This window comes from Zonotrichia leucophrys, chromosome 2 (assembly GCF_028769735.1).
Source record: "Zonotrichia leucophrys gambelii isolate GWCS_2022_RI chromosome 2, RI_Zleu_2.0, whole genome shotgun sequence".
In the NCBI taxonomy this organism is placed as follows: domain Eukaryota; kingdom Metazoa; phylum Chordata; class Aves; order Passeriformes; family Passerellidae; genus Zonotrichia; species Zonotrichia leucophrys.
Window position 1 is genome coordinate 82,271,673 of NC_088171.1, and position 26,693 is coordinate 82,298,365.

At 37.8% G+C, this 26,693-nt stretch overlaps 1 protein-coding gene across 1 annotated transcript in view; it reads right to left on the minus strand.

Annotated features, from left to right (window-relative positions):
- The window catches only part of ADCY2 (adenylate cyclase 2), a 203,728-nt gene that overhangs the window by 18,183 nt on the left and 158,852 nt on the right, over window positions 1-26,693 (minus strand). The window contains exons 16-19 of the mRNA XM_064705535.1: window positions 16,226-16,363; window positions 7,244-7,363; window positions 3,373-3,557; window positions 1,798-1,882 (exon numbers count right to left, since the gene is read on the minus strand). Coding sequence (XP_064561605.1) covers window positions 1,798-1,882; window positions 3,373-3,557; window positions 7,244-7,363; window positions 16,226-16,363 — 528 coding nt within the window. The remainder of the gene's footprint in view (window positions 1-1,797; window positions 1,883-3,372; window positions 3,558-7,243; window positions 7,364-16,225; window positions 16,364-26,693) is intronic.

Here is a 26,693-nt window from a genome sequence, read left to right on the forward strand (position 1 = left end):
GTGGAAGAAGGGTAAGGAAGAATTTGACTTTGTTGACACTGCCAAGATGGCTCAACAGCATCCTACAAGTGCCACTCAATAAAAGCAGAAAAGAGAAAGTCTAAAAATAGAAAGACAGACACTGTCCCATGAATTTTTATCAATCTGTGAAATTCATTATCAGTGTTGGGAACACCAGCAAGATAAAATGGGTTAAAAATGGATCAGACAGTGAAACAGAAAACAGAACAGCCAATAGCTATTAAACACAGCCACAGAAATATTAACTGGCAGAAGGTGGGAAGTATATGTCCGTGAATAGGTCACACTATGCAGGTTGATTTCCTCCCCTATTCTTTTTCCAAGCATTTGCTACCAATCAATATCACCAACAGTAACTTTAAATGGCAACTCTTATGCCAGGTATGTATTAAAGTTAGTTCATAACATTTTCCATTTTAGACTGCTTGAAAGCATTTGAAAATGCAGAAGCTTTTTTCTCCTTCTTCTTTAAAAGAGAATAGTTAGAAAAATCAAAGGCAAAAGACTGAAGGCTTACAAGTAAATGTTATCATGACAAGGATCCTGGACCTACAGCTCTAAAAATGAAGACTTTTTCCATTTTACATTCATTTCTTAGTTGGTGTGACAGAAAACACCTGTAGCTCCATGGAGAACAAACTTCCTTGTTAATGTGACTGAATCGACTAAGAAATCTTTCTTTTCCCAATGAAGATGATATTCCTTCTCTCCTTTATTCTTGGTATTGCACCCTTTGCCTCCATCCGAGACTTGGGTTGACAGGGACTAAAGATTCTCCACTGATGAGACGAAAAACTTGTCCCTCTTTCTGAGGGAAAGTAGCTGTGCTCTAGACCCACTCTGTCACCACCATCAAATGAATAAACTCTAAGTGCTGCTGCTGACAAGGCAGATGAAGAATGTTATTTCTAAATCAAGAAGGATGTTCCCCACTACAATAAATAGTGCAGAAGCTGCCAGATAAGAATTTTTGTGTAGTAACCTGCAGGGCCTGCATGGCAATTTAAATGACAGTCATTAACTTTTGAGGAGTTATAATGTAAATGAATGATTTAAGGACAGTCTGGGATAAAGTTCTTTCCAAGGCTGCAGTCTGTGACGGCTCAGGCTGTTCATGAGATCTCACATGGATTGCCTTTTCAGTTTCAGAGCCCTGTCTTGTGCACTGCATTGTTCGGGCACAATGGGCTGGAATTGCATCTTTTAGCCATGAATCCTGTACAACCCTGAGGATTTAGAGAAAGAACTGCCCTTGCACCTTGCCTCAGCTTAGTACAGGGTAAGACCATTGACATCATATTTGTTCTGGAAAAGCACAACTGGGTCATAAAAAGAGTAGTTTCCTGTTGGGTCACAGTTTTAGTGCAACCATGGCCTCAGCATGTGGTACACTTCTGTGTGCGTGCTGCATTGTTTCTGTGTCTGCACCAAATTGTAATAACTGTGAAGAAAATAGCTTGCAATTAAGCAACCAGGGAGACAGCAGATGGATGCAGACAGATGGGAACAAGGCAGGAAGCTAGGAGCCACTATTGGTCAGAATGAGAAGCAATAGTGACACTACACTATCAGCATAGTGTCAGTGACAGCTACTGGTGAGTTTTAAGGGCATATTGGAAGGCAAGAAAGAAAATTATGTCATAGATGCTCCTGACACTCCTCTGCAAGGCTATGGGAAAGAACAGGACAAAGGTGTTTCTTTGAGAAGGTGACAGGCTGCATGTGGCAGCTGGCATTGTGTCCACTGGTGCAGGTGAAGAGAAGTGTGTGTCTTACCTGTCTACCCAAAACCAGTAATGTGATGAAGAATATGAACAAGGAAATTGAGCCCATTGTCTTCAGGTCCTTCAGTATTCCTGGCCTATAAAATAAAAACATAAGTAAAGCAGGCTGCTCAAAAGTTAAACCAATATTACTTCAAACACAAAAATAAGACCACAATTTATATGCACTACTTTCTGGTACACAAACTAAGAACATTTAAATATTATACAATATAATATTTGATAAAATATCATTATTTATATTATGTAGATTTAATTAGCTCTACAATATTCTCTGCAAATGTGCCTACATTTTGAACTCCAATAATAAATGAGGATTTAGGAAAAATAATGTCCTTTTTTACTTGCAATTGGAGAGCATTTGTGGCTTATTCTATACAAGTAGAATAAAAATAGATTTTTAATGCAATAACGCTATTTCCATTGTGGAGAGCTCGACCATATTCAATGAATATGCAGAAAAAGAAACTAAAGCACCTGTCTCCCAAGATACCCTTTCTCCTGAGGAGGCACAAACTAGATCTTGTAAAGAGTTTATTAAAAACTCTGCTTTGGCAAAAGTCACTAAAGGAAAACAGTTCACACTAGAACTCTCCTACTCATGCCACTGAAACAAGAACCTTGGTAAGAGATTTAGGAAGGAAAATGCCAACAGATGCAGAGCTTGACTGACAAAATCAAAGCTAGCAGAAACACAAGTTCAATCTAACCTGTTCCCTGGTTCTCCATACCATCACACACATACTCTTTCCATTAATAAAATGGAAACAAAGACTTAGGTTTGTTCATTTAATCTTTAGATTTAAGTGCAAAGAAAACATACTTTTTTTTCCCCAAATTTTCAAATGAGATCCTTTTCCATGATTGTTACAGCACAGGAAAAATGATATTGAAACTACAGTATGAATATCCAGATTTTCTGGTGTGGCATATGCCATACACTTGGCCTACACAGAAGAGAATCGCCTCTTTGTTTTGAAAATGAGGTAGAAATTACAACTGTCCAAATATTATTTTACACAGCAATAACAAGAACTGGAGTCGTCATTTTGGTCTTACATATTATTAGCTGTAACAAAGATTTCAGCAGCCTCACTAAGAACTTAAGATACAAATGCACAGGCACAACAAAACAAAATAAAAAAATATCCATACTGTTGGTCTACTAATTTGTTCAGTCACTAAGACTTTATTTGTAAACATTTCAGACTATGTAATAGTTCTGGGGAAGCTGATTTTCTTCAGCTTGTAGCAAATATCCCCTAAAAACCTTAATTATGTGCAGTCTGAGACCTTAACAAACTTGGTGATGACTTCTTGTAAAGTCCTTTGTGACAAAAATTCAAATTAAACCATACTCTATTTCCTATAGTGTGTGATTTAAATGCCTTGTCCAGACTTCTTTTATTCTAATGCTCTGAGGTGTGACATTAAATCAAACATTTGCTGCAGCATGACAATGATTTTACATTGTGACTCAGATTACACAGCCAAACACATGTGTTCCATGACTAAGAGCTTCCATGGGTAGTATTGAACTTCAGAAAGACTGGAGTTAGCCACCTACCTTCTAAGAGGTGCCATTGCATACATAAATTTGCTGTAGTCATCCAGCATGGGCCCATGAGTGTGCAGAAGGACAACATTGTAGCCCACCAATGCAATCAACATTATTACCATTTTCAACTCATAATTTATCCTCAGGAAAACAGAACAGGAAATGAGCCCTAATATGCAGCTGTATATAAAATACTGGCAAAGAGAAATCAAATGGAAAATATTTAGAATTTGGCTCTTGAGTAGGAAATCATGCATAATAAAATGCTCAGGCTACTTTAAAAAACAAACCATTGACTGACCACTGAAGTGTGCAATCTATCACAATCTGGGACACTATGGTTTATAGACAGCCAATAAAAATAAATTTATGCTCCCTAATTTTCACCCTTTGACACTTTTGATTTACTCATCTACATTTGTGGGATACCACTGCTGGTGTTGAAATCCAATGTAAGAGTCTGTTGCCAGCAGAGTGACATAAGATTTACTCCTGTTCCACTGTGGAATTTTCATTCATGCTTGAGTCCCAGGATTACCCTGAATGTCTTGCTAGCATTTGGGTCAAGGTAAAAATGTCTAAAGGCCTGAAGCAATAATTTCATTGCCTATATTTGCAGTTGTTATAAACTGATGCAGTACACAGTTATGAATCTCGCAGATATGCAATTTTATAAACAGCCAGGATAGGAAAAATACAAAGCTATTAACAGGGCCTATGCATAATATAAATATAAAAAATCCTTCTCTCAAATCCTGTGGAGTAATAACCGTATAAAAACATACTCAATTGCTAAGAAAAAAAAAGTATTTTCTTTCCTATGTCATATATATCATCAAAAATATGTATAGTTGAAGTGAAATTTCTGGAAAAATATTTTCTTCTAATATTTCCTGGCAATTGATTACAGCATCAGAATTAATGCTAAAACAGGAATCATCTCTAGAATCATTATCTTAGTCTTTAATATGCAACCCCTTTGCCAGAAATGCTTCCTGAAAATTACAGTCCTGCACCTTGCAAGGAAGTTTCTTTTCTGAAACTACAAAGCATTCTATTTCTAGTCATGCTATTTTCGGACTACTGTTGACTTGTTGATGGCAGCAATTTTGACAGAACCTGAATCACTGTATACTAATTTTGGAGGATCACTAAGAAGGATAATTTTCACAGCACCCATCAGACAGAATGTATCTGCCATCTCAATCTTTGCTGCTACTGTAATTTGCTCAAAGATCTGGTTGAAATAAGAAATAGATAGAACTATTGTTCGGAATCATGAAAAAAAAATAAAACCACTCTGTTAGCTGCATTTCAGAGGAGGTCACCCTCCAAATTCATGGTTACATAAAAATAGCAGTATTCTTTTGTTGAATCAGTATGGCATTCTAGTGTTGAAATCAGTTTTCCAAAAAGTAACAAGGAGAAGCAGTCTTGAACGTATAACTGAATACCGTTTGACAAAGACCCAGAAATTTCCAAGTGGAACAGTCTCTGACAGTGTTTCATACAAATACATAGAATAGATTGAAAATTTCAGACAAGGGTGGATGAATTAGAGAAGAGTGGCACAGCCACACATTTCAGAATGCAGACCTTGCACTGCAGTGCATGTTTCAGTTAGACACAAGCAGATCTGGGGAGCCTGGCAATCAATCCACAGAGCAGTGAAGCTGAGCAGGTGCAGGCCCCTGCTCTGCTTAGGGCATCCCCCAGCCCCAGGACAACCTCAGCCAGCTCAGCCAACCTGTCACAACCCAGAAGCCTGCAGGCAGCTCCCACCTGCCACCAACACGAGGCCTTGGCTTTATCCAACAGTGCACAGCAAGTTCTCATGGAGGCCCTTTGGTCTGACAGCTGAAGCAGTGAATAGAAATGTTCCCTTTTAAGAAAGTACTCCAACAGCTCAAAGGAGGAAAATCCTGGGTAACCTCTCCACAGACAGAATCTGCACCTCATGCTGTATAAATCAAGATTCTCAGCATCTAAAGGGGCATAAGCCCATATATATTCTCTTTTTCTTTCTTGTGCTAGCTAATAAAGGTATTTTAACCAATGCCTTACAGAATCTGATTGTCTTTCTTACTGAGATCACAGGTCTGGTGTCTTGCACCAGGGTAGTACACACTTAGGATCCAGCACAATGCATTTAGTCTCTTCTCTTAAAATTTAAGACCTGCAGTTCTGTGGGTATAAAGATCTTCACTCAAGTAGGAAGGACTTCTACTCCTATATGTCTATAGAGAAAAAATTACTTGAGGACAAAGTAATTTTGTAAAAAAATTTCCTAGTCAAATAAAATATATTCCAAAACTGCATCTTTTAGATGCCAGTATTATAACTTCTATTTATTTAACATGTGGATGTGGCAGCACTAATACAGGACAGTATTTTGTTCCAGGAGCAGATATACATGTCAGCTTCTATTACACAGAACCTACAGAAGCATCATAGCAAAACTAAACCAAACTGAACACAAAAATGTTGCTATAATTTACTGAGGAATCTTTGCTAAGTCTTTTTTAAAAGTAAGCTAAACTAATCAAAAAAGTTATTTTGGGGGGTAGAGAAGGAGGCAAATAAATTGCTTTGCCACAAAATGAACTTAAATCAATTGGGGCTAAAGTAATTTCCAAAGCTCTTATGCACTCATTTTAGATGACATAGTCAATAGATGTCAGGTTTACTATCATAAATCACATAAAGTTTATTGACATGAGCAAAGCTTAAAACTAACACACAGATTCAAAATAACAAATTTTTAATTTAAGGAAACAAACATTTGTCAGCCTAAGTATTCAATATCTTATAGAGTGAAAAGAGAGAAATTTTAATCCCAGACTAAAGAAAAAAATTAAAAGTGGTAACTCAAAAGGAATTTAAAGCTTTTTCCAGCTAAAATATTTGCAGCGTCTGAGGATGAAAACAAGGCTTATTTGAGAGATGTTTTAAAGTTTTAAAATCTTTAGCTAACTTTAATTTTCCATGTATTAATGTCAGAAGTGAAATTTTAACACAATTTTTTATGCCAATCTATCAAAGACAAATTTTCGTAGATGAAAAATTTGTTTTAATACTTTAAAAGCTATAAATCCTGAAATCAGGACACACCAATTTGGTGATTATTTCACCACAGAGACGAAATAAACTTCCTTTTCCTCCTGCTGCCACCAGCTTATTCACCCAAACCCATATATTTTGACACAATATATGGCTTGACATTTTCAACTGCAGGTCTTTTGTAATATTTTAAGGAATCACTGCTCTCTAGGACACAGGTCCCACTTTTTTGCAGCAATGTCCTTCCCCCTCCTCTTGCATGTGCCATTGCGCTTTTGTTCACACTGAGACATCCCCTTCAGATCAGTTCAGGTCTCTTAAGCAGTTTATATATTGGCACATGAGAGTTTTATTTCCACCCTTCTCACACCAGCTTTCCCAAAATATGCAATGACTGATGTGTGACAATTTCACATTTGATGAAAATGGTGAATATTTTCAGGTCAGCCACCTGAAAATATTCCCACCATGGGAAACCTGCCTGCAGACTAACCAGCTTTCAGTGCACAGTCTGTTTTGCAGATGCTGTGTGTTATCTTGATATCTTGTAATGTGTTAGCACGGGTGAATTAAGATTCCTTGTTATTACACTGTTTCCTGCTTTTTTAATCTGACATTCATTAAAACCTCTATTTTCAGAAGTACTAATCTCATTTAACTTCCCACTTACTTCAAATGCAGTTGCAGCTGACTAAAAAAAAAAAATCAAGCTTTTACTGCAGTCTAAAAAATGGGTGGGTGTTTAACTTCAAGCAGATCTGGTAACAGTCAATTTAGTGCAATTGTTGTAAACAAACAAAGAAATGTGAAATGAACTTACCGGTAGGAAAAAACAGTTATTTTGTATACACCACCGTGTCTGATTACTTGAATTAGGAAAACTTGCGTTTGATGAATTAAGAACTGAGGAAAAAGCTATCACATCATTATCCAGGAAAAACTAGGAAAAAAAAAATCAATATATAATCCATTAGCATGACAGCTGTTTAAGGTCAAAATAGAGAACAGTCAAATGGGGAAGCAGAGAAAGCTTTACATGTAACCATTTAACTTTAGTATTTCACTACTTTTTTATTTTAATTTGAAATAGGAAAAGGAAGATGACATACCATGATTACTTGTTCCTACATTCTCAAACAAAAATAAGCGTGCTAACCTTCATCTGACACTTTCTACTTGAATAAAAGACAAAAGCTCTTTGTTGTATTACTTTCACATATCAGAAGCTCGCACACCCAAGAGACATTGAAGAAATAAACTCAATATTAATAATTCCTGGATTTACCTAAACTGAATGTCCTATTTAAACAAAGGAAGAATTACAGAAAGAATATGGAGCCATTACTGAAGTTGATACAATAACATCATAATGCTGACATTAATATCGGAACTGATGGAATTGAAACTGAAAAGTGGATCCAGTTATCTCTTGGGGCATCAAATTCAGCCAGTAATCACACAGGAAACCAACATCATACAGACCTCCTTGATGCAGTGATCCAGTACTTTCTTAACAATTTAGATTTTGACGACTATATTTATTCCAGTAGCTTGAATCTCAATATTTAAGCTGTTTCTACATTTAGTCACTACTCATGGCCAGTTTGCTTGTCTTTCTTCTTGTCATCATCTCATCTTTTAGTTTTCACATAGCTTCTTCCTCTCCCTAGTATTTAAAGTCCTAATATAAAGTGTAATCTCAGGCTTCATTGTGCTCATCAATCTATGTTTTTTCTTGTTTCTTCCCTGAAAGCAAGCTCTTCATTCCCCCAGTTAGTCTGGTAGTCACCCTCTGTACATATTTCTTTCAATTCAACCTTCTGGGTGACCAAAACTGCCAACACACTTCCCAGATTTTATCAGTGAGTCATGCAATAGCATTAATACAAATTCTGCAGAAAATATATTCTCATACATTCTAGAGTCAAGGAATTTTTAGGGTTGGAAAGGACCTCTGGAGATCATCCAGTCCAACGCCCTGCCATGACACAGTCAGCTAGATCAGTTTACATATAAACGTGTCCAGGTGGGTTTTGAATGACTCCAGACAGGGAGAGTCCACACCCTCCCTGGGCAGCCTTCTCCTCCCTCAATGTAAAGTTCTTCTTCATGTTGAGGTGAAACTTGTTGTGTTTTAGTTTATGGCCATTGCTCCTCATCCTGTTGCTGGACACCACTGAAGAGAGCCTGGCACCAACCTCTTGACATCTGCCTTTGAGGGATTTATATGTTTTGAATAAATTGAATTAAAAAACTGAATTTATATATCCAGAACAATGCTCCTTTGCTCACAGCTACAAAACCTTAAAAGCTCACTGTACCTCATGCAGCTGGGGCTCAGACAGCTTAACACATTCTGCACAGGGACATCACCCCAGCTATTAACATCATGCTCAGAAAATGTGAAGGTAGCCTTCCTTCATTGGGACTCACCTAGGAAAATGCAGTTCTTACTTACCATGAGTTCAAAGCAGTCACATGGATGGTTATTGTGATTCAGCTGAATTGACATTAAACCCACCTAATTAATTAAAATCCTGAACTCATTGCCTAGCCATGTGATGAGCTTCCAACATGTATCAGAATTTCTTGTCACTAGTCTGTCAGACCAATTACAATCTTGACTTTTTTACTACTAAATTTCATCCTAGTTCTTTTTATTTTCTCAAATCCATACCTGACTTTTTCCTTTCTAAAATCCCAAGCCTTTCCTCACAGACACTGACTGTCACCTTAATTTATTAGTTTCATAGTCTCTCTTATACACTAACTACGAAAATCCACTCATGGTTGACCAGAGTAGAGCTCCAGAGGTCACCTCCCTGTCACACCCTGTTCCCTGCAGGTAGTCACTGAGTAACCCACCTCCAAATTCTTTCTCCATTTCTGTCTTTAAATACTGTTACAGAGGAAACCTGAACTGCTCAACTCACAGCAACTAAATGTGGGTCAAAATGGTTTATTGATTTACTAATGTTAGATCTGGTCAGTCATTCGGTCACAGTTCTGGACAGCCAGGTCTTGGAAACTTCCAAGGATGGAGACCCACAATCCCCCTTGGCAGCAGTCAGCGCTGTTCATGCACAGTAACTCCTTTTATCTTTCTAAAGACTATCCAACCTCCCATGTCACCACTTGTGCTGAGTGCCCTTTGATGTTTTATGGCTCTGCAGAGAAGAGTCTGAAGCCATTTTCTCTCTTAACTCCCCTTCAAAAGAAGTCCAAGGTTGTGGATTTGCAAAGGTTATCAATACGCCACCTACTACCAACACCAAGCTGGCACTCACCTGTGTTTCTGCAGTTGCACTTTTGGGTTCCCTTGCTTTGCCAACACAACTGTGTATGTGAAACTGCATATAATTAACCTGCCATCAGTGAACTACAAAGTCAGGAAGAGTGTGGAATCCTTTGAATCTTTTCCCATTGGGGAAATACCCCACGCTGCTACAGACGAGGATCAGTACCAGAAATAGAACCGATAAACCATGAAAACAGACCCTACAAAATGTTAATGAACACCTACAGATTTTGAAACATCCTTCAATAACTGATCCCAAAGAGCTCTACTGACGTGCACATGAAGGGAGTTACATGCACATCTGCCTCTTCCCACAGGATGTGTGGGTGAAATGCACACACTCCCCTTCTGGCAATGCAGGTTCCCCTGCTGGCACACACTGCTGAAAGGAGATGCAGGTACTCTATGTGCACCTGTGCAGCTCCCTGCAAGCTGTCCATGCACATGCTGGAGAGAGAGCCCTGCAGGTTCCTGTGCAGGGACAAACCTGAGCAGTGGTCCCTGCTTGTCCCAGCCCATTTGTGCAGGCAGCTCACAGTATCTGACAGGCAGGCTGCCTTTGCTGGCTGAGGCAGAGGTGTGATGCCAAAGAGGTGACTTATAACAGTGTCAGAATAGTTTTTTTGACAGGCATCTGTTTCCACTCACAGCTCTCTGTCTCCTGTCACACATTTCCACATTGCTCAGAGAGGCTGTGGAGTCTCCCTCACTGGAGATATTCAAGGGCTGTCTGGACACAATCCTGTGCCATGTGCTCTAGGATGACCCTGCTTGGGTCAGATGATCACTGTGGTCTTTTCCAACCTCATCTATTCTATGATTCTGTTTCTTTTATTCTTATTTTCACACTATTTCCTTCTCTACTTAAGGATTTTCTGAAATTGCTTGGTTACTTTTTAAGGCAGCTGATGCTCACCTGCCTCTTTTGACTGGAACAACTTTGGACAAAAAATCCCCTTCAGACAGCTTTGAGGATTTACTCTCCATTCCAAGCCTCTAGCTATTTAATAACTTCTGTTAACAAGGACATTTGCCAAGAGAACCACATCCCACTAACAGTGCATATACTTTTTCTGTGGACATGAAATATTTAGTTTCAGAATTCCACTTTTTGCATGTCCCCAGAGCAAAGATTATATAACATGAAGAACTCAAACACAATTATATTACAGAAAGACATATGGCATGCATATTTATATAAATAATTTAGAATAAAGCATTTTAATTTGGGTTTTGAACCTCGCACAAAGCATTTATGACCTATAAATGTTACCTGCATACACAGAACACTGTATGAAATATGGTATATCTATGCATATATTAATGAATATAAAAAGGAGAACAAAAAGGATATGGAAATGTTGTCACCTGCCATGAGCCAAACAACACTTACTTCTGAATGATGTGTTTGCACTTGTCTTTCTTGTCTCTCATCAGTTACCTACATCTGCTATCATGCTTTGAAGATACATATTGTTCTTCAACATAGTATTTTTTGTAAGAGCAGGTTCAGTCCTACTAAGCAGTCACACCCACACAAATGACTCAAATGAAAGCAGTATTTTTTATGAATACCAATGTTTGCCAGGGAACGTCTGAGCATGCTACCATTACGTTCTTATTTTAACTTCATATATTCTGACAGTGTTTTCTTTTCTTGTGTTCACATGACCTGCAATCCTCAGCTGTGAGTTTTCTGCCTCACATAATGAAAATACCTGCTTTCAATGGGAGCCATGTGGTGACAGAACCTCCCTCAAAACATGGGATAAGCAAATTAGCGCATCTCTTTTGTTGTCTGAATACAACAACTACAGTATTCACTAGTTTAGATCTCATTAGAAAAGAAGCCATCTTTCCCACCGAGGTATGAAAGTACTTGGGTGTAGAATGCATATCACAGCTTCCTTTGAAAAATGGCAGTTTGTCTGGCAGTTGAATCAGGACTTTTATTCCCAGATCTTCACAAGAATGCCCCAAGAATAGTGTGAAGAATGACAAATTTCGGTATCATTCCCCCTCTTCCCAAGCTCAAAAGGAGAGGTTTAAGGACAGCCTGGAATGCTAAGTTCTTACCAAGACTACTAAGTATTTTTTTACCAAATAAAGGTGATGCTGAGATATTGGTAAGTTGTAAAAGGATAATGAAAATCCAGAAGTACTGAAATGCATTTAGCAGAAATTTTAGAGCACTTTTCCTCTGAGTTGGTACAAGGCTTCTTAACATCAAAGTGCTCATGCATCTGTGTTATTTGGTGTCTTGTAGCATAAATGGACCAAATTAACGTTGCTCAATAATTTATTTTCTATGAAAGTTTGTGTGCCAAGTGAAAATGCATAACTGTCTTTGTGCAACCATGTATTCAATCCCTAGTCCCCTGAAGAGGCAATATGTAGTGGCAAGTCACTGCCTTGTTCAAAGCTCCCACCAACAGGAAAGATGAGGAGCCTGCTGGCCCTTTACAGACTCAGACAGCATGATTTTTGTATTTGACAGGTATGGAGAAATGCTCATTTATAAAGGCAGTGACAGCATGACTCTACCTCTTCCCACACCTTTGAAAGAAATCAGAACTGCTGTAAACATGATTTCAGAGCAGTGTCTCACCTGCTAGTGCATCTCTGCTAATCCAGTGTACCTAGACTGATACTGATTTTTTTAAGTTCCTTAAATCCTGGAATAGATTTGTGACTGGGCCCTGCAAGTACCACTTAAAGCTACATTTCTTCAGCTGTGCTTTTTCCTTCCAACTCCCTGGCCAGGTCAACCTCTAGACAATGTCTATTTATTCTTCTCAAAAGACACGCGTTAAGCACCATCCAAAACCGTCTTCAATGTGCCAGGCACTGTGGGATGTATAATTAGAGTGTATGTGCCAAAGAGCTTACCAATTAAAAATACAAGTTCACCAACAGAGTCAGCTACACTAAAAGGAAGATCTGTTAAAGAAACTTTCCACTATGAGAATGAAAGCAGATTTGATTAATTATTTGTCATTATTTGAACACAGGATCATTCATGACTTAGAGGGGGCTAATACTTGTGTCATTTAAGGCAGTGTGGGCTCACAGATGTATAATAACCAATGGAACAAAAATACTCAAACCTCTCTCAGTATTCACATTCCTAAACGTGTTCTTTGAGAGGAAACAGTCCAGGTGTTAACATTCACTGGATGTAAAGACAGGAAAGCAAGTAATATCTAGAGAAGAGCCACAAAGATTATCAGAGGGCTGGAACACTTCTTTTTTGAAGATAGGCTGAGAGACCTGGGGTTGTTCAGCCCAGAGAATTCTCCAGGGAGACCTTCCAGTACCTGAAGGGCCTAAGAAAGATTGGGACAAACTTTGTAGCAGGGTCTGTTGTGACAGGACAAGGGGTAATGGTTTTAAACTCAAACAGGGTAGATTCGGACTAGATATAAGGAAACATATGATGAGGATGGTGAGGCACTAGAATAACTTTCCAAGGAGGTGGTGGATGTCCTATTCCTGGAAACACTCAAAGTCAGGTTAGACATGACTGAGCAATTGGATTCAGTTAAAGATGTCCCTGCCCATGGCGGCCGGGGGGGTGGGCGTGAACTATGTGACTTTTTAAGATTCTTTTGATTCTTTTCAACCCAAAATATTCAATGATTCCATGATCCTGAATGTTAAAGCCGGTGGTTAGAGTAATTAAGACTTAGTGGGACATACAAGCCTGAGATCTTGTTGCTTGTGCCAAGAACCAGTCATGCATTTGATGCAGAAGTCACTGAAACCAAGAGCTGTTGCAGGATCTTTTATCATGCACTATTCCTTAAGATCTAAAGAATCCCAGAGGATGACAAGGCACAATCATTTGATGTACTGTCTGCAGTCATTCATTCAGTTTTCAAGTAGTAACCCTTCACAATCATGCAGTCCTACTGTCTCTCTGGGCCTCCTGCATTGCTCCATGCAGGATTCTTTCTCCTGTCAAGCAGATCAGCTTGACAAAAGCAGTTTTCCTCAGCAACTGATAGATATCCTACTGTCTATCTAGCACCAGATCTAATGCTTACCCTCTCCCTTCAGCTCAGAACTATTTGATATTTATGTGACATTAGCTGATTTTTAACTTCTCTTTGCTGATCAGGACTACACACATCTCAAACCTAAACAAGAGATTTAGACATGAGCTGAAACAGCTAATTCCAAATAAAATTGCACCCCCACTCTTCTCCAGTCTCCCTTGACCATGAAGACTGAGTTTTACTTGGCATTTTGCTCATAATGATGAATTATTAGGTGTGGCATGGTTAGACACTCTTTATCTCCATTAAATCTTAATGACTACATTTTGCCTTTTGCTACTGAAATGGCTCATGGAAGTAAATGCAGTTAACGGACTCTGCTATTAAGTACATGTTGCTTGGAGATATAATAATGATACTTCAGAGTCTCTCCCACAATTTGCTAATGCAAAATTCACAATCACATTTAAAGTCATTTTTGCTAGTCAAACTATTAAGGTTTAATTTCAAGGTGGGAATTGTACTTAAAATTACCATCTCATGAATATCTTGGAACATGATTATTTGTAACTGTAACATTGCTTATAAGGCCCTAAGACTTGCTTATAAGGCACTAAGACTTTAAAATACAGCCTATTAGGTATTACTGTAACATTCAGTCCACATAAAACTGGACATGAGCCAATAAAATTAAAACCTTTTTCAAAAAATTATGTACAGAACAACTCCCTTTTTTTTTGTTAAAATGTCTTTTACTGCTTGAAGGCCAAGTTTGAAGTGGGCTGTAAGCACTAGTAGAACTTTAGTCTAAGCAAAAAACAGTTGCTGACTATATCTCCTTTTACATTTTTTTACTCAATAAATAACCATATGCATGAAGCCTAAATCAGTGTATAATTTAAACCCAAGTAGGTTCTTTATTTTCTTCTGATATATTTACAGAGTTTAAAAAAAGAGAAAATCTAGCCTGATCTTCATTTTACAAGTTACTAAATCTCTGAGGTCTTTGCTGTTGTACAACTTTTGCATGGCTAAAGGTTATAATTCAAAAAGAGTTTTCAGCTAATGGACAATCAACAGCTTTTCAGAATAATTGTTTCCATTGCTAACTGCTTTCACTGATGAAAAGTCAATTTATATTCAGTTTTATATTATTTTCAGCCACTACTTCTTTGAGTTTCACCTCTCCCATCCTTACACACTAAATTCACTTAGGTAAATTTTGGAGTTTGGAAATAGAATTGGTTTTGTGTTTCTCTCCTCTCCTTCAAACAAAGCAGGAAAAAGAAACAACAGAAAACCAATATTAACAAGACTAGAAAAATTTAACAATAAAACGGAGACAACATTCTACCAACTATTTCAAGTGTTCACATTTAAAAGCCCACATTACATCATTTGGACAAGTTTAGTTCTTAGTGTAACAAATGATTGATTAAGGGTCCCCTGAAGTGTGGGAAAACAAAATAAAACAGTGTAGGCATTATCAATCTCTAAGTCCTTTATAAATCCTAAGTAACAAAAGTACTGGCAACTCAAGCAAGCATTAGGGTTGCAATTTCAAAAGCACTGAACCTTACTCACTTGAAACATGAATTTATGCATTGATGTTGTGATGAAAATATTGCCTGAATAAATGTCAGAGTTCCCACTTTGCAGATGCAGAACTGAACTGAACACTTTCACAGGTTTACAAACAGAATCCACCTTAGCCAACAGGGCAAAACAAAGGAAGACTTTTGATCCCGTGTACTGCTCATCCCGTTAGACAATAGACCTTTCAGACTAAATGAGATCAATAAGATTCATGCTTTAGGCAAACTAATGACAGATTTACTCTATAATTGCTTACAGATTTACTCTATAATTTACTCTATAGTTGCAAAGGAATAATAAAATTACATAAATTTTCTCTGTTAGGAAGTTGAAGAGGTTGAAGTCACTTAAGCAAACATAAGCCCTAATGAATTTGTAGGTCAGTACTTTTGAAGTTTTGACGTAACTTTGAATTTTTTTCTTATTTAAAAAGCATGTGAAACCAATAATGTATACATTATGATAATTTTGGGGTCAGCAGAGAAGCATCACAAAACTGAATAAAGCTTGGTTTGTTTCACACAAAGTCTTCCACAAATCCTGTGAGGAGATACTTGATTGTCTCAGCAATGCTGCTTTTCTAAGTGACGCACAGATGAGTAAGGGACTTGCACAATTCAAACCTGAGATTTAATTGTTTTCTGTTCATTATAAATAATATTTTTCTTTAACATATTTAGCCAAGGTCTGAGCTCTTGTTGAGCATCCGGTTTGCAGAGGTCTCAATTACACAGTATGTTTTCTTTTGCTCTGCTTTATATTTCTGTTTCTGGCAATTACCACGCAGGTTCCTGGCATAGCAACAGGCCATAAATTTAACATCTAAACAAATACTGAATAACAACAACAACAACAACAAATCTTAAATGGACAAAAAAAAACAGGAAAAAAATACCCCTTTTTCCCTTACCATGTTGAATACAGCCATGGTTAATATTATAGCAGTGGTTGTCAATGTAAGAGTGATCCTTGGCCAAGGACGGTTTGCAATTATTCCAGATGATTTCAGCATCCACAACAATGAAGCTGATGCTTTCTTGCTACATTGCTAAGTGCAAACAGTTTAGAAAAGAGAAAAAAAAAAAGATCTTCAGTATACTTAATTAGAATAAACAAGGGTAGAATTAAGATACCTTAATACTGAGGACAGTAATAATCTTACAGCATTGCACAGAACTATTTAACTATTATAGTCTCTCGAGAATGACAGATCATGATTAAACATGAACACAAAGAAAAAATTACTTAAAATATCTGCCATATTATCACTTCCATTAAATAATTATAATTTGCAAATAGCTTACTAAATATTCAATACATACTACTAATAATAGCAAAATACAGAGCTGACAGCAGTGTCATTACCTTTAACAGCATCAAAACCTTGAAAATTAACTGACCTGCCTTGACTGAATTGAAAGAGTCATGTTTAGTAGCCTCTGGAAACTTCAAAATGTAAATAATGACTCTGCAAAGTCTTTGACACAGAATAAAGGCTAGATGTATCCCCAGCAGCCCACAAAACAGGAAAGCTTTCAGGCTTTTCTTTCATCCTTTTAGAGTCTTATTTGATAATTATTTTAAATGGAAAATAACTCAGCAAAGCAAATCAACCTTCCCTAAAACTATCCAGAAAGCAAATAAGCATTTCATAAAAAACTGGATGTAAAATTTGACAAAAAAATATTTAGTGAATAGAAAAATTTTCTTGTATAATGAGAAAAATTAACAATAAAATACTCTGACTCATTTAATCTGTTTCTAAGAAGACATTGCAAAGTCTCCATTCATACATGCATAGTGCCTGGAGGCACAAGCGGCTCACAAAGAATAAACAACGATTTGTGACACATCCAATAAGCATTAATTTTCCCAAAACTTTAGCAATGAGGAGATAAGGTTGCCTAGAAGCATCTTGTGCCCTTTCCAAATGTCAAATTCAGTTTTATGCAAACTCCTGTAAAAAAGGCAAAGAAAATTTAAGGAACATGACAATCCCAAAAAATTAATTGTTTTTTTTCAACGTGTGTTTTCTATTTACTTAATATTATCTGAGATGGCTTTACATATTGTTTTCACCCTTGCCCCAGCCATCAGCAGAGATACAAGCTCAGGAAGTCTCAAAAATGGGAACTCCAGCAGGAAAAACTACCAAACATAGGACTTATTTTACAGCACTGATCTATTTGTTCGGGTTCAATAGCTATGGCACATCATGCTAAATTACACCATTGCCCTACATGTTGGGTGCATTTTGCATTACAATCTTTACCATTCTGCACATAAATATTTTGTTCCTAATTATACATTATTTGGACACATCCACTGTATATGCAGAGCTTTTTCACACATTGTTTCCATTTATGACTGGGAGTTTTGCATACTGAATTGGACAGATTCTGAATTCAGTTCCAGGAAGGTCAAAACAATCACTGGAATCTTAAGGATGGACAAAAAAAAGGGAAAATATCAGGCAGCTTTTATAGAAACATTACTCTTCTCCCTTACTAAAAAGGGAGAAGAGTCCGTCCTTAAGATTCCACCCAAAAACATAAACTCAAAGGATCTGCATTTTTGAACAAAAAATTCCTGCTCAAAGCCTTTTTGACTCCCCAACCTTGTTCTTCAGCCCTAAGTACATAGCAAATTTCAAGATAATTTGAAACCACACATAGATTTTCCAAAAAATTTTGTCATCCCTCCCACTTCAATATAGTAAAAAGCACAAAGTATTGATTGCTGCTGTTGCTACAGAAGGGAAGTGTCCCGATGGATGCAGGGAATGGATCTGAGTGAAAATGAATCATTCAGTTATCTGTCTAGTCTGCCTAAAACCCAATTAGTCAGGGAGCATGGATTTATGGCAAATTAAAACAGTCATGAAATCGTGCCCTAATTACTCTTTACCTTTATTATAGCTCACCTGGAGCTTTACTACAACTTAACCTACGTTGTTCTGTGATTTTCTTGGAAATTTAAAAGCAGTTGGATAAGTTTAAATTGCATTACACACAGAAAACTAGACAAGTACGCTGAGAAGCACTAGGAATATAAAATAGCTAAGAAGTTTTTTATATATATATATGAAGCTGTACACTGTTCTTTCTGAATTACATTACAGACCATTCAAAGAAAGCCTTTAGGATTAGAAATTTCAAGAAAGTAAGCTAAAGATGGAAATAAATTATATGGTCTAAACAAAATAAATTGTATTATGAATTTTACAGGGTTTATACTACCTGATGAGAGGCTAATCAAATCAAACACAAATGGTGATGATTAAAAGGGCAATGACAGTTGATGAGTAACATCATAAACAGAAGCCACTGAATTTGCTGCTTCTAAGATGATGGAAAGAGGTTGCTGCAGTCATGATTTTTGATGGGAAACCTACCAAGAACCTTCAATGAAAAATCTTCCTTTCCAGGATGCCCTGGAAAAAATCTTCCTTTCCAGGGTGATTCCTGCCTAAAAGGCTAGCACAGGATAGTTAATTTTGCTAGTGGGCAGAAACTTGGAATTGTGTAAAACACAATGGTATATCTTAAGGGCATTATGGGTATGTGTTTAGGGAATGGGACACAGGAGAGGAAAGCAAGGCATAAACATGGATCAGAGATGTACAAATATAGGTAGATGGTGACAAGAAGGGATGAAAGGAAATGGATGCAGGTGAACACTTTTCTAAATGTGTCTATTGTATATTGCTACTAAACTCTGTCTCTAACCATCCTCTGTGTAGGTGTAAGTGCAGTCCTTATTCTGAGCCTGCATGCGTGTGAATGGCAGCAAACTTCATGCTGGACTAGATGGCAAGGGGCACAGGATGGTGCTACTGGAGAGAGATCATGTAGGGGGGCAGCTGAGGGTGTCAGGAGCTGAGCTGAGTCAGACCAGTCCCCGAGGAGACCCACAGGGTGTGTGGGGGAGTGTGTGTGCAACCACAAAGAAAATTCAAACAGAACTGGTTGGCAAGCAGGAGATCTGAATTTGGAAAGACCCAAGGGTTGAGCTAGTCACTTTGCAAAGGGGGCAGAGCCTGGGTATGGATATTGTATTGACTAAAACTCCACATGCCAGACCCACGAGTGAAAGTGTGCCTGTGGGTGATGGCAGTCAGGAAGTGTATGTCCCATCAGACCTGATCCTCCAGAAAGAAAGAACTAGACCATCAGCGTAGATCATGTTTACATGAGTGCTGCATGCTGGTACACGGGTGCTGTAGGAGAGCTGTTCTGTCCATGGATCTCTGTGATTGCTCCTCTGTGTATGGTGTATGCCCATTTTCCTATTGGGAACACGTGCCCAGCCTCACTACAGGTTGCGCCTCAGACTGCAGTGGGAGTGGGACAGGAGGATCCCCTCCCTGGGTTTTGAATTCCATCAAATTTTGCTTCAGTGGGTTGGGAAGAAGCACTTCCCAGCTCCTGACCTCCACTGGGCCCAACAAGCTCTAGCAGCCCTTACTTTCGATTTCAAAACTTTAAAAATTACGTCTCAGTAAAAAATGTAAAACTATGGTGTTTTAGTGTTGTGTTTTAGTAGTGCTACACAATGTCAATTGAGTTTTCTCTACTCACATAAGCAATTTGTGTTATCTTAATTCTGAGGATAAAACTGACTTTCACACAGAAAAAAATCTCTGCTAAACTCCAGTATCTAAGTACAAGAATGTCAGCATCAATTGATGGTGACTTTTCAAACTTTTCTACTGTAAAATCAGTGCTTCCAATTGTTAAATTTGAACTTTCTTTGTATCTGAAAGTAATAATTGAAAAAAATTATAGTATAGAATTGCTGAGACTACTTAGCAATGCCCATGCTGAGAACAGCATGTATTGCTGAGAACTCCCTTTGTTTTCAAAGTGTCTGGAAAACAGGTACAGGCTTATGTAGCTTCTGTACTAAAATGCTTTGCAGTAATTCCAATTTTTCTTTGCTTGCAAGATTTTTGAACAATATCATCTGACCCTGCTAACATATTTCAGCAAGGAGGAACTTATTGGGCTGATTCTCTACACTTCTTCAAAATTTTTTTTCTGATATCGTTAAGGCAAAAAAAAAAAAAAAGGAACTTTATCAGTTAGAACAGGCCTGGAAAACAACAGAAATTTCAGGAAACAATATATCATTCAGACAATGTTATTAATCAATAAGAGGGATTATTTCCATTGCTCTTCCTAAAATTACAAGACACTGATGGCTCCAGTCAGAAGAACAATGTGAGTTATGTTAAGAGTGCAACTTGAAAAATTAAGTTCTAGGTGTTTTTTCCACTTGTCAAACAGAAGCACAACAGAATGATGTATTTCTTAGCAATCTGTTTAATGCACAGCTCTGAGTTCAGGAGGGGAAAGATCCCTGTTTATTTGGCACATCTGCCCTACCCACCTTATTTGTTAAGCCAGTGAGAGTCCTGAAAGGAAAACTTGTGACAAAACCTTAAAAGTTTTTAAGCCATTGAATAGATATTCTTTGGAAAACATGAAAAAACACACAGTTGAATAATAATTCTCTGTGTGCATAACAGATTTGCTGAATTTCATTTCACTTTTGAGCAGTCCAGATCCAACCCATAAGTAGTACTACTGCAGCAGTTCAGTACTGCTGAAAATTTGGGAAATCCCTGGAAGCAGAACTGGAGGGGTGAGGTTAATCATTAAAACCACTCTTAAAAGCAGACTTAGGCAGGTTTATTTTGCTGATTCCATCATACACTTTTATTGTGTTATGTCTCCTTTGCAATTTTCTGAATAAAATGGAGAATGAGATTAAAGAAAGAATCAGTTGTTGAAAACATGCAAGGAGGATAAAACATCAGATCTCAGTAGCATTAGAGAGTATCACAATGTTTATTCTAAGTGGAGCTTGCAGAATATGGTTCAGTGTTTATCATTTTCTGACTAGAAATAATAGGTATTTGTAGTATGAGAGGTGACTAATGTATTACCTTTTCATCTGAACGTGTTAAATTTGATATGACAGCACAGCATGATAATGAGTAATAACTTATTTTGAATATTCAGGACATTAAAAATGTATCCTGTGTTGTCTTTCCACACACAAAAACTTACTTCAGCATTTAATAAGATGAATGCTGTCTTTCTGAGTGGGATCAAGGAACTGGTGCGAGAACTAATTGTGACAGCTATGTTGTAGATGAAAGACAGTGTTTCAAGAGCTGTCACACTTCTCCTTCAGATGCCAGTTGAGGTTGGAACATCTTCACTGAAAACTTCTTATTTACAGAAAGCCAGTGAATCAGATTTTCTATAGTTCTATTGTTGTTCTTTTCATTTTGCATTCAAACACAACTCTATATTTTACCAATACCGATGCTTCAAAGAATGCAATCAAGAGAAACAAAATTCAGATTTTTTACATGCTTGTTTTCTCTCAGAGCTGAAGAAGACACCAAAGTTCAAACCCCAAGAACTTGCTGACAGAAATTGTTAGAGATTTTTTCAGAAATGGCTTAAAAGGCAGATGTGAGGAGCAAATTCTCACAGCCTGTTTCTGTAAACAACTATGTTCTCAGGGTTCTCAGACAGTTTTCTCATAACAGGTAAATATTCTATCTTTGGCTGTTTTGGGAAAGTAAAAGTAAGTTTTGAGAACACAAATCTTGGTATTGTAAACAAAAGGAGGAGTTGAAGTTTTCTCTACAGCCTATCGGGAGCTCAGATTTTGCAATATGCATGAAGTGAATTAGCACTGTTATAAAAGGTGTCTAATTTGATCAATAAACCGGAGTCGATGCTGACCGACAAAGGTGGGTGGTCTCCCTTCACTTCAACAAGAAATTACATTCACCTAAGCGTGGAGAAGGGGGATTTTGCTATACAGACACAAGCTTTTACTTTACATACTTATTAATGCTCCTAATGTTGACAAAAAGGACCAAAGTACTTCTAAAACAAGTACTGTAACACCAAAATCTTGAATTTCCTGGTGGCACCTGTAAATCTAAGCCAGGAATTTTGAATCATACAAAATGCATCCAGGTGAAAAGTCTACTCAATTTCTACCTTATGTAAGTGACTGGACAAAATCTAGAATCCTGAATAAAGAAATAATAGCAAAAACTAAAGTCAGCATCATGTTTTTAATTTCACCATACTTTGCAGTGTTAATTATCCTTTACAATAAGTCTTGTTAAAATGCCCATGTGGTTCACTTCAGCTGCGTCATTCAAAGGAAAGAACACGTCAGTGTTCCAGGCTGACCTGGAGCAGAGGCTGGACAGAGTTAAGAAGGAATAAAGTAGGTATTTATTAAAAGGCCTTCAAAGGATACACCTTGGGAAGTACAAAAGCCTGGCCATAGCCCTACCAAAGATGGACCCAAGATGGACGATCGGTCACAAGTTTTCACACTTTTATAAGTTTTGGTCCATTTACATATTGGGGTTAATTATCCAATTACAGCTTCAGGTTATGAAGTCCCATCTTCCCAGTTTGCTCTCCTCAATTTGCCATGGTTTACATTTTTTGTGCCCGAAGCTGTAACTATGTCCTTGGTTCTTAGGGTGGAAAAGGATTGTTTTGTCTAACTAAACTGTGGAGAGAACTTACTAACATGCTATATGAAATTCAGAGTCACACACTAAGGCAGTACGGAATCTGAAAAATGTGAAAGCTACAACTTCACGCATCATTTTTCCCCCCATAGAGGCTTGACAAGGCCTTTACCCTGTCGAGTCTCTATTCCAAATATCTACTAATAAAAGGCAATTAATAATAGTAAATATCTAACAGTAAATACAAATATGCCTTTAGGCAGCCAGAGTTCAGTCCTGGCGCTTTCTGTGCTGCTTTCCTCACTCAAGAAAACAGACAATCACTGTGTTATATGCTGGTTTAAAATGTTCTCAGTCCCTCCCATCAAGGTTTTAATTTTTCTCAGGAAATATTTAAGTGCCACTAGGTTTTGAGAAGAATCAAACCTGAATGACATTTTAAGGACAGCGCTCAGGGCACTGATTTAGAGGAAGGATTTCCAAATGCTGCATTCTACATTGGCCAAGTCTTGATCTCCAAGTGAGATTCTACCATCCAAAAACTGTCTCACAAAACAGGAGCTCTAATCTGAGCCCATATTCCAGTATTAGCACATCACAGGTATCAGCTCTCAGATAATACATGTACGGACCACTAAAAACAATCTGGATGCTTTCTGCTTTCCTGCTTTTTTAATAATCATAGGAAAAATTTTTTGTACACTTGGAAGCACAGTTGGGTATTTGAAATTAATTTACAATCTCATCATGGGCAAAACCACTAAAGGGCAGCATTGTTAGATTTAGAGAATTATTAAAAGAGAATTTTTGGCAAAGTAGACATAAAGAATGTGGCTTTCACCAAGTTAGGAAATTCTTCAGCTGGCTTCAATCATGTAACTAATGTTGTAAACATGTAACTCAAGAAGCTGAGTAAGAAGGAGGATTTTTGTTAATGGCATCAGTACACTTAGAACAACTCCTGAAGTCTGAACATGGTGCTTAACTAAGTGGTGATGGATTTGCTGTTCTAGTGCCTCTGCTAGAGACTCATCAGAATGACTTTCAGGATTGATGAACCTCCTTCCTGTTGTAGGTGCCAAAGTGCTTCTTTAGGTTTTCCTTGCCTAAACATCCCTGCTTTAATCTTCATTTACAGGCAAAGCCTTACTATTGAAGAAACGAAAGGGCATAGCTATATCTGCATTAAAAGACACTTATTTCAAAAGTAAAATTCCAGATTGAAAATAATTTCTAAGTAGTGCTGGTGCTAACATTCCTCTCCTTACAGAGCTTTTAAATATCTTATTTGTACAGAGTAGTTATGACTCTACCTAAGTACCAATGCCAATTACTTTAGAATGAAATACAAACCCCTGCAAAAAAAGGTAAAGAACACTCTTTATGCAGTGATGTGATGTAAATAATGTGCTCTCTTCTAGCAGGAACAGGGCTCATGTACTGGCTGCCCTTTGTCAGAGACTTCAATAACCTCAAATCAGACCATCTTTCTCAACTGTGAAGCCAGTTATTTTCTGCTGTCTACTCTGTTGGTAGTGTGTTCTTCTAATTCCATTATTCAATTGGGCATCTAAGAGAGACTATAAACATGCCAGATGAGACGACATTAATTCTGTCTTCTCTGTTAAGTAGTCAAGTTTGCAAGATATAAACAGATGCAAAAAAAAAAATTCATAATAATAAAATGTTACTGGCACAAAGACAATGTCACATCAATTAAGTGCAAGTATGTCCCAGGTAATGCAAACAGATTTTTGAGACAGTGCATAAAGAACAACGTATAAATAACATCTGCTTGAGATGTTATTTCTTTGGCCAGCTACCTCAGCTACTTCAAAGATCTTTCTGCTGCATGCTTAGTGTGGTTTTTTCCCACTGAATGCATTGCATTTTCCAAGATATCATTTAGGTACCAGATGATTGCTTTCTTGCATTCACAGTAGGAGGTAAAACACATCTAACACTTACCAGGTCTGAGGCATTTCACATGCATTCTATGAACTCACCTGTACTTCAAGAAGATAAAGAGACGAGACACAGAAAATAAATGAGCTAAAGGACAATCACTGTCCTCTATCCCTCTATCTGGGAAAGAAACTCTTCAAGGAAAAGTCAAAGAAAATATTAAAAATTAATTTAAAAGAAAAGCCTTCATTTCAAATATGAAAAAATAAGACAAAAATTATCTTTATGACAAAAAATACTCATACTCTTTAAGATTATGAGTATCTCTGAATACTGTGACTATCAAAAAAAACCCAAAACATAAAAAATTAATAGGCACAAAAAATAATTAGAATATAGACGGTATAAATTCCTTTCAAGTTTCAGGATATATGCCATTTTAGCTAGGATTGAGCAAGGTTTAATGCCTATGGGCAAATGACTGTTGCTGTGAGAACTATCAGCTCTCCCTGCCCTTGGCCTGTTTGCCCAAGACCAGCAGGGGATGCCACAAAGACAGGCTCTGGAAGTCTGTAACCTCCTTATTTGTGCTGCTACGGTGCTGCATCATTTGATGGAAAGATTCCTATTCTTCTCTAATGGCTGAATTATCACTTCACCCCAGACTGAGCTGGGCCACGCTGCAGTGCTGCTGAACAGCAGAATCAATTAATAAACTCAGAGTGAAATAGTAAGCATAAATCTATTCTTACAATATTGCAATTAAATTCCATAAAAGCTAGTAATTTTAGTATTACAGTCTGGATTGAGTTTTTTTTGTTTTGCCAATGAAATGAAAATCAAACAGAGAAACTTGTTCAGTGTTGGTTTTTGAGGGACTGAACTCTGTAGTGGTTACAGCCATTTGCAATAGGTGAAGACTGAGAGTGCAAAGTGTCAAAAGTACTAAGACAAGCACATACAACACAATGATACCCAGGTGTCCTAAAATGAAATTAGATTTTGCTGTCTTTACTGGCATTTCAGGTCCCACTCTAAATCTAGTAAGAGTCCTGTAAACATTTGACTACTACTGCAAGTTTATGTACCAGGTTCGGGAGCTCAGGCTGTGGGTGAGGCCTGACCCTGGCTGGGCACCTTGGGAACACCAGAGCAAGAGTGAGCCCAAAATGTTGGGCAGAGAGAGGAGGGACCAGAGAGAGAAACGGAAGAGGGAAACCCAAGGCTGGAGGAGCAGGCAGTCCATGCTGGAGCAGATGACCATACTGCAGCTCATGGAAGACCTGTGCTGGAGCAGCTGATGTTCCTGAAGGAACTGCAGCCTATGGAGTCCTTAAAATTGAGTAGGGTGGAACTGGGAAAGGAAGGAGCAGGAGAGAAATATCTATGCACCAACCACTCTCCCCTACTTGTACTGGCTGACAGAAGGTAGAGGACTCTGGGGCAGAGGAGTGAAGGTAAATTTGGGAAAGGGAGGTGTAATGGTGTGGCTTTAATGTTTGGTTTTGTTTCTTACAACACCAATCTATCCTAATTGGCAATAAATGTCAGCAATTATCCCCAAGTTCAGTCTGCATTTTCTCTGAAAATAACTGGTCAGCCTTACCTCAAGCCATGAGCTTTCTCATTGTATTTTCCTATCCCATCCTTCTGAATGAGGCAGAGTGAGTGAGCAGCTGGGTGAGTGCCTGGCCTGTAGCTAACTCACCCCATTTCATCTCTCAGGATCAGACAGGCACAAAACATCCTCAGATTTTTTGGTGCATTTTTAGATGAGAGATATTTGGTGATTTTAAACTCCGTAATTGTGTGCAAGGGCATGTACACACAAGCAAGTCTACATTTACCACATGCTTTCTACAAGGGAATCCAAAATGTACTTCTTTAGAAAAAGAGGAGTGAAAAACCCCAAACAAACGCAAACCTATTCAGCCTTAGGATGATAAAGCCTGAT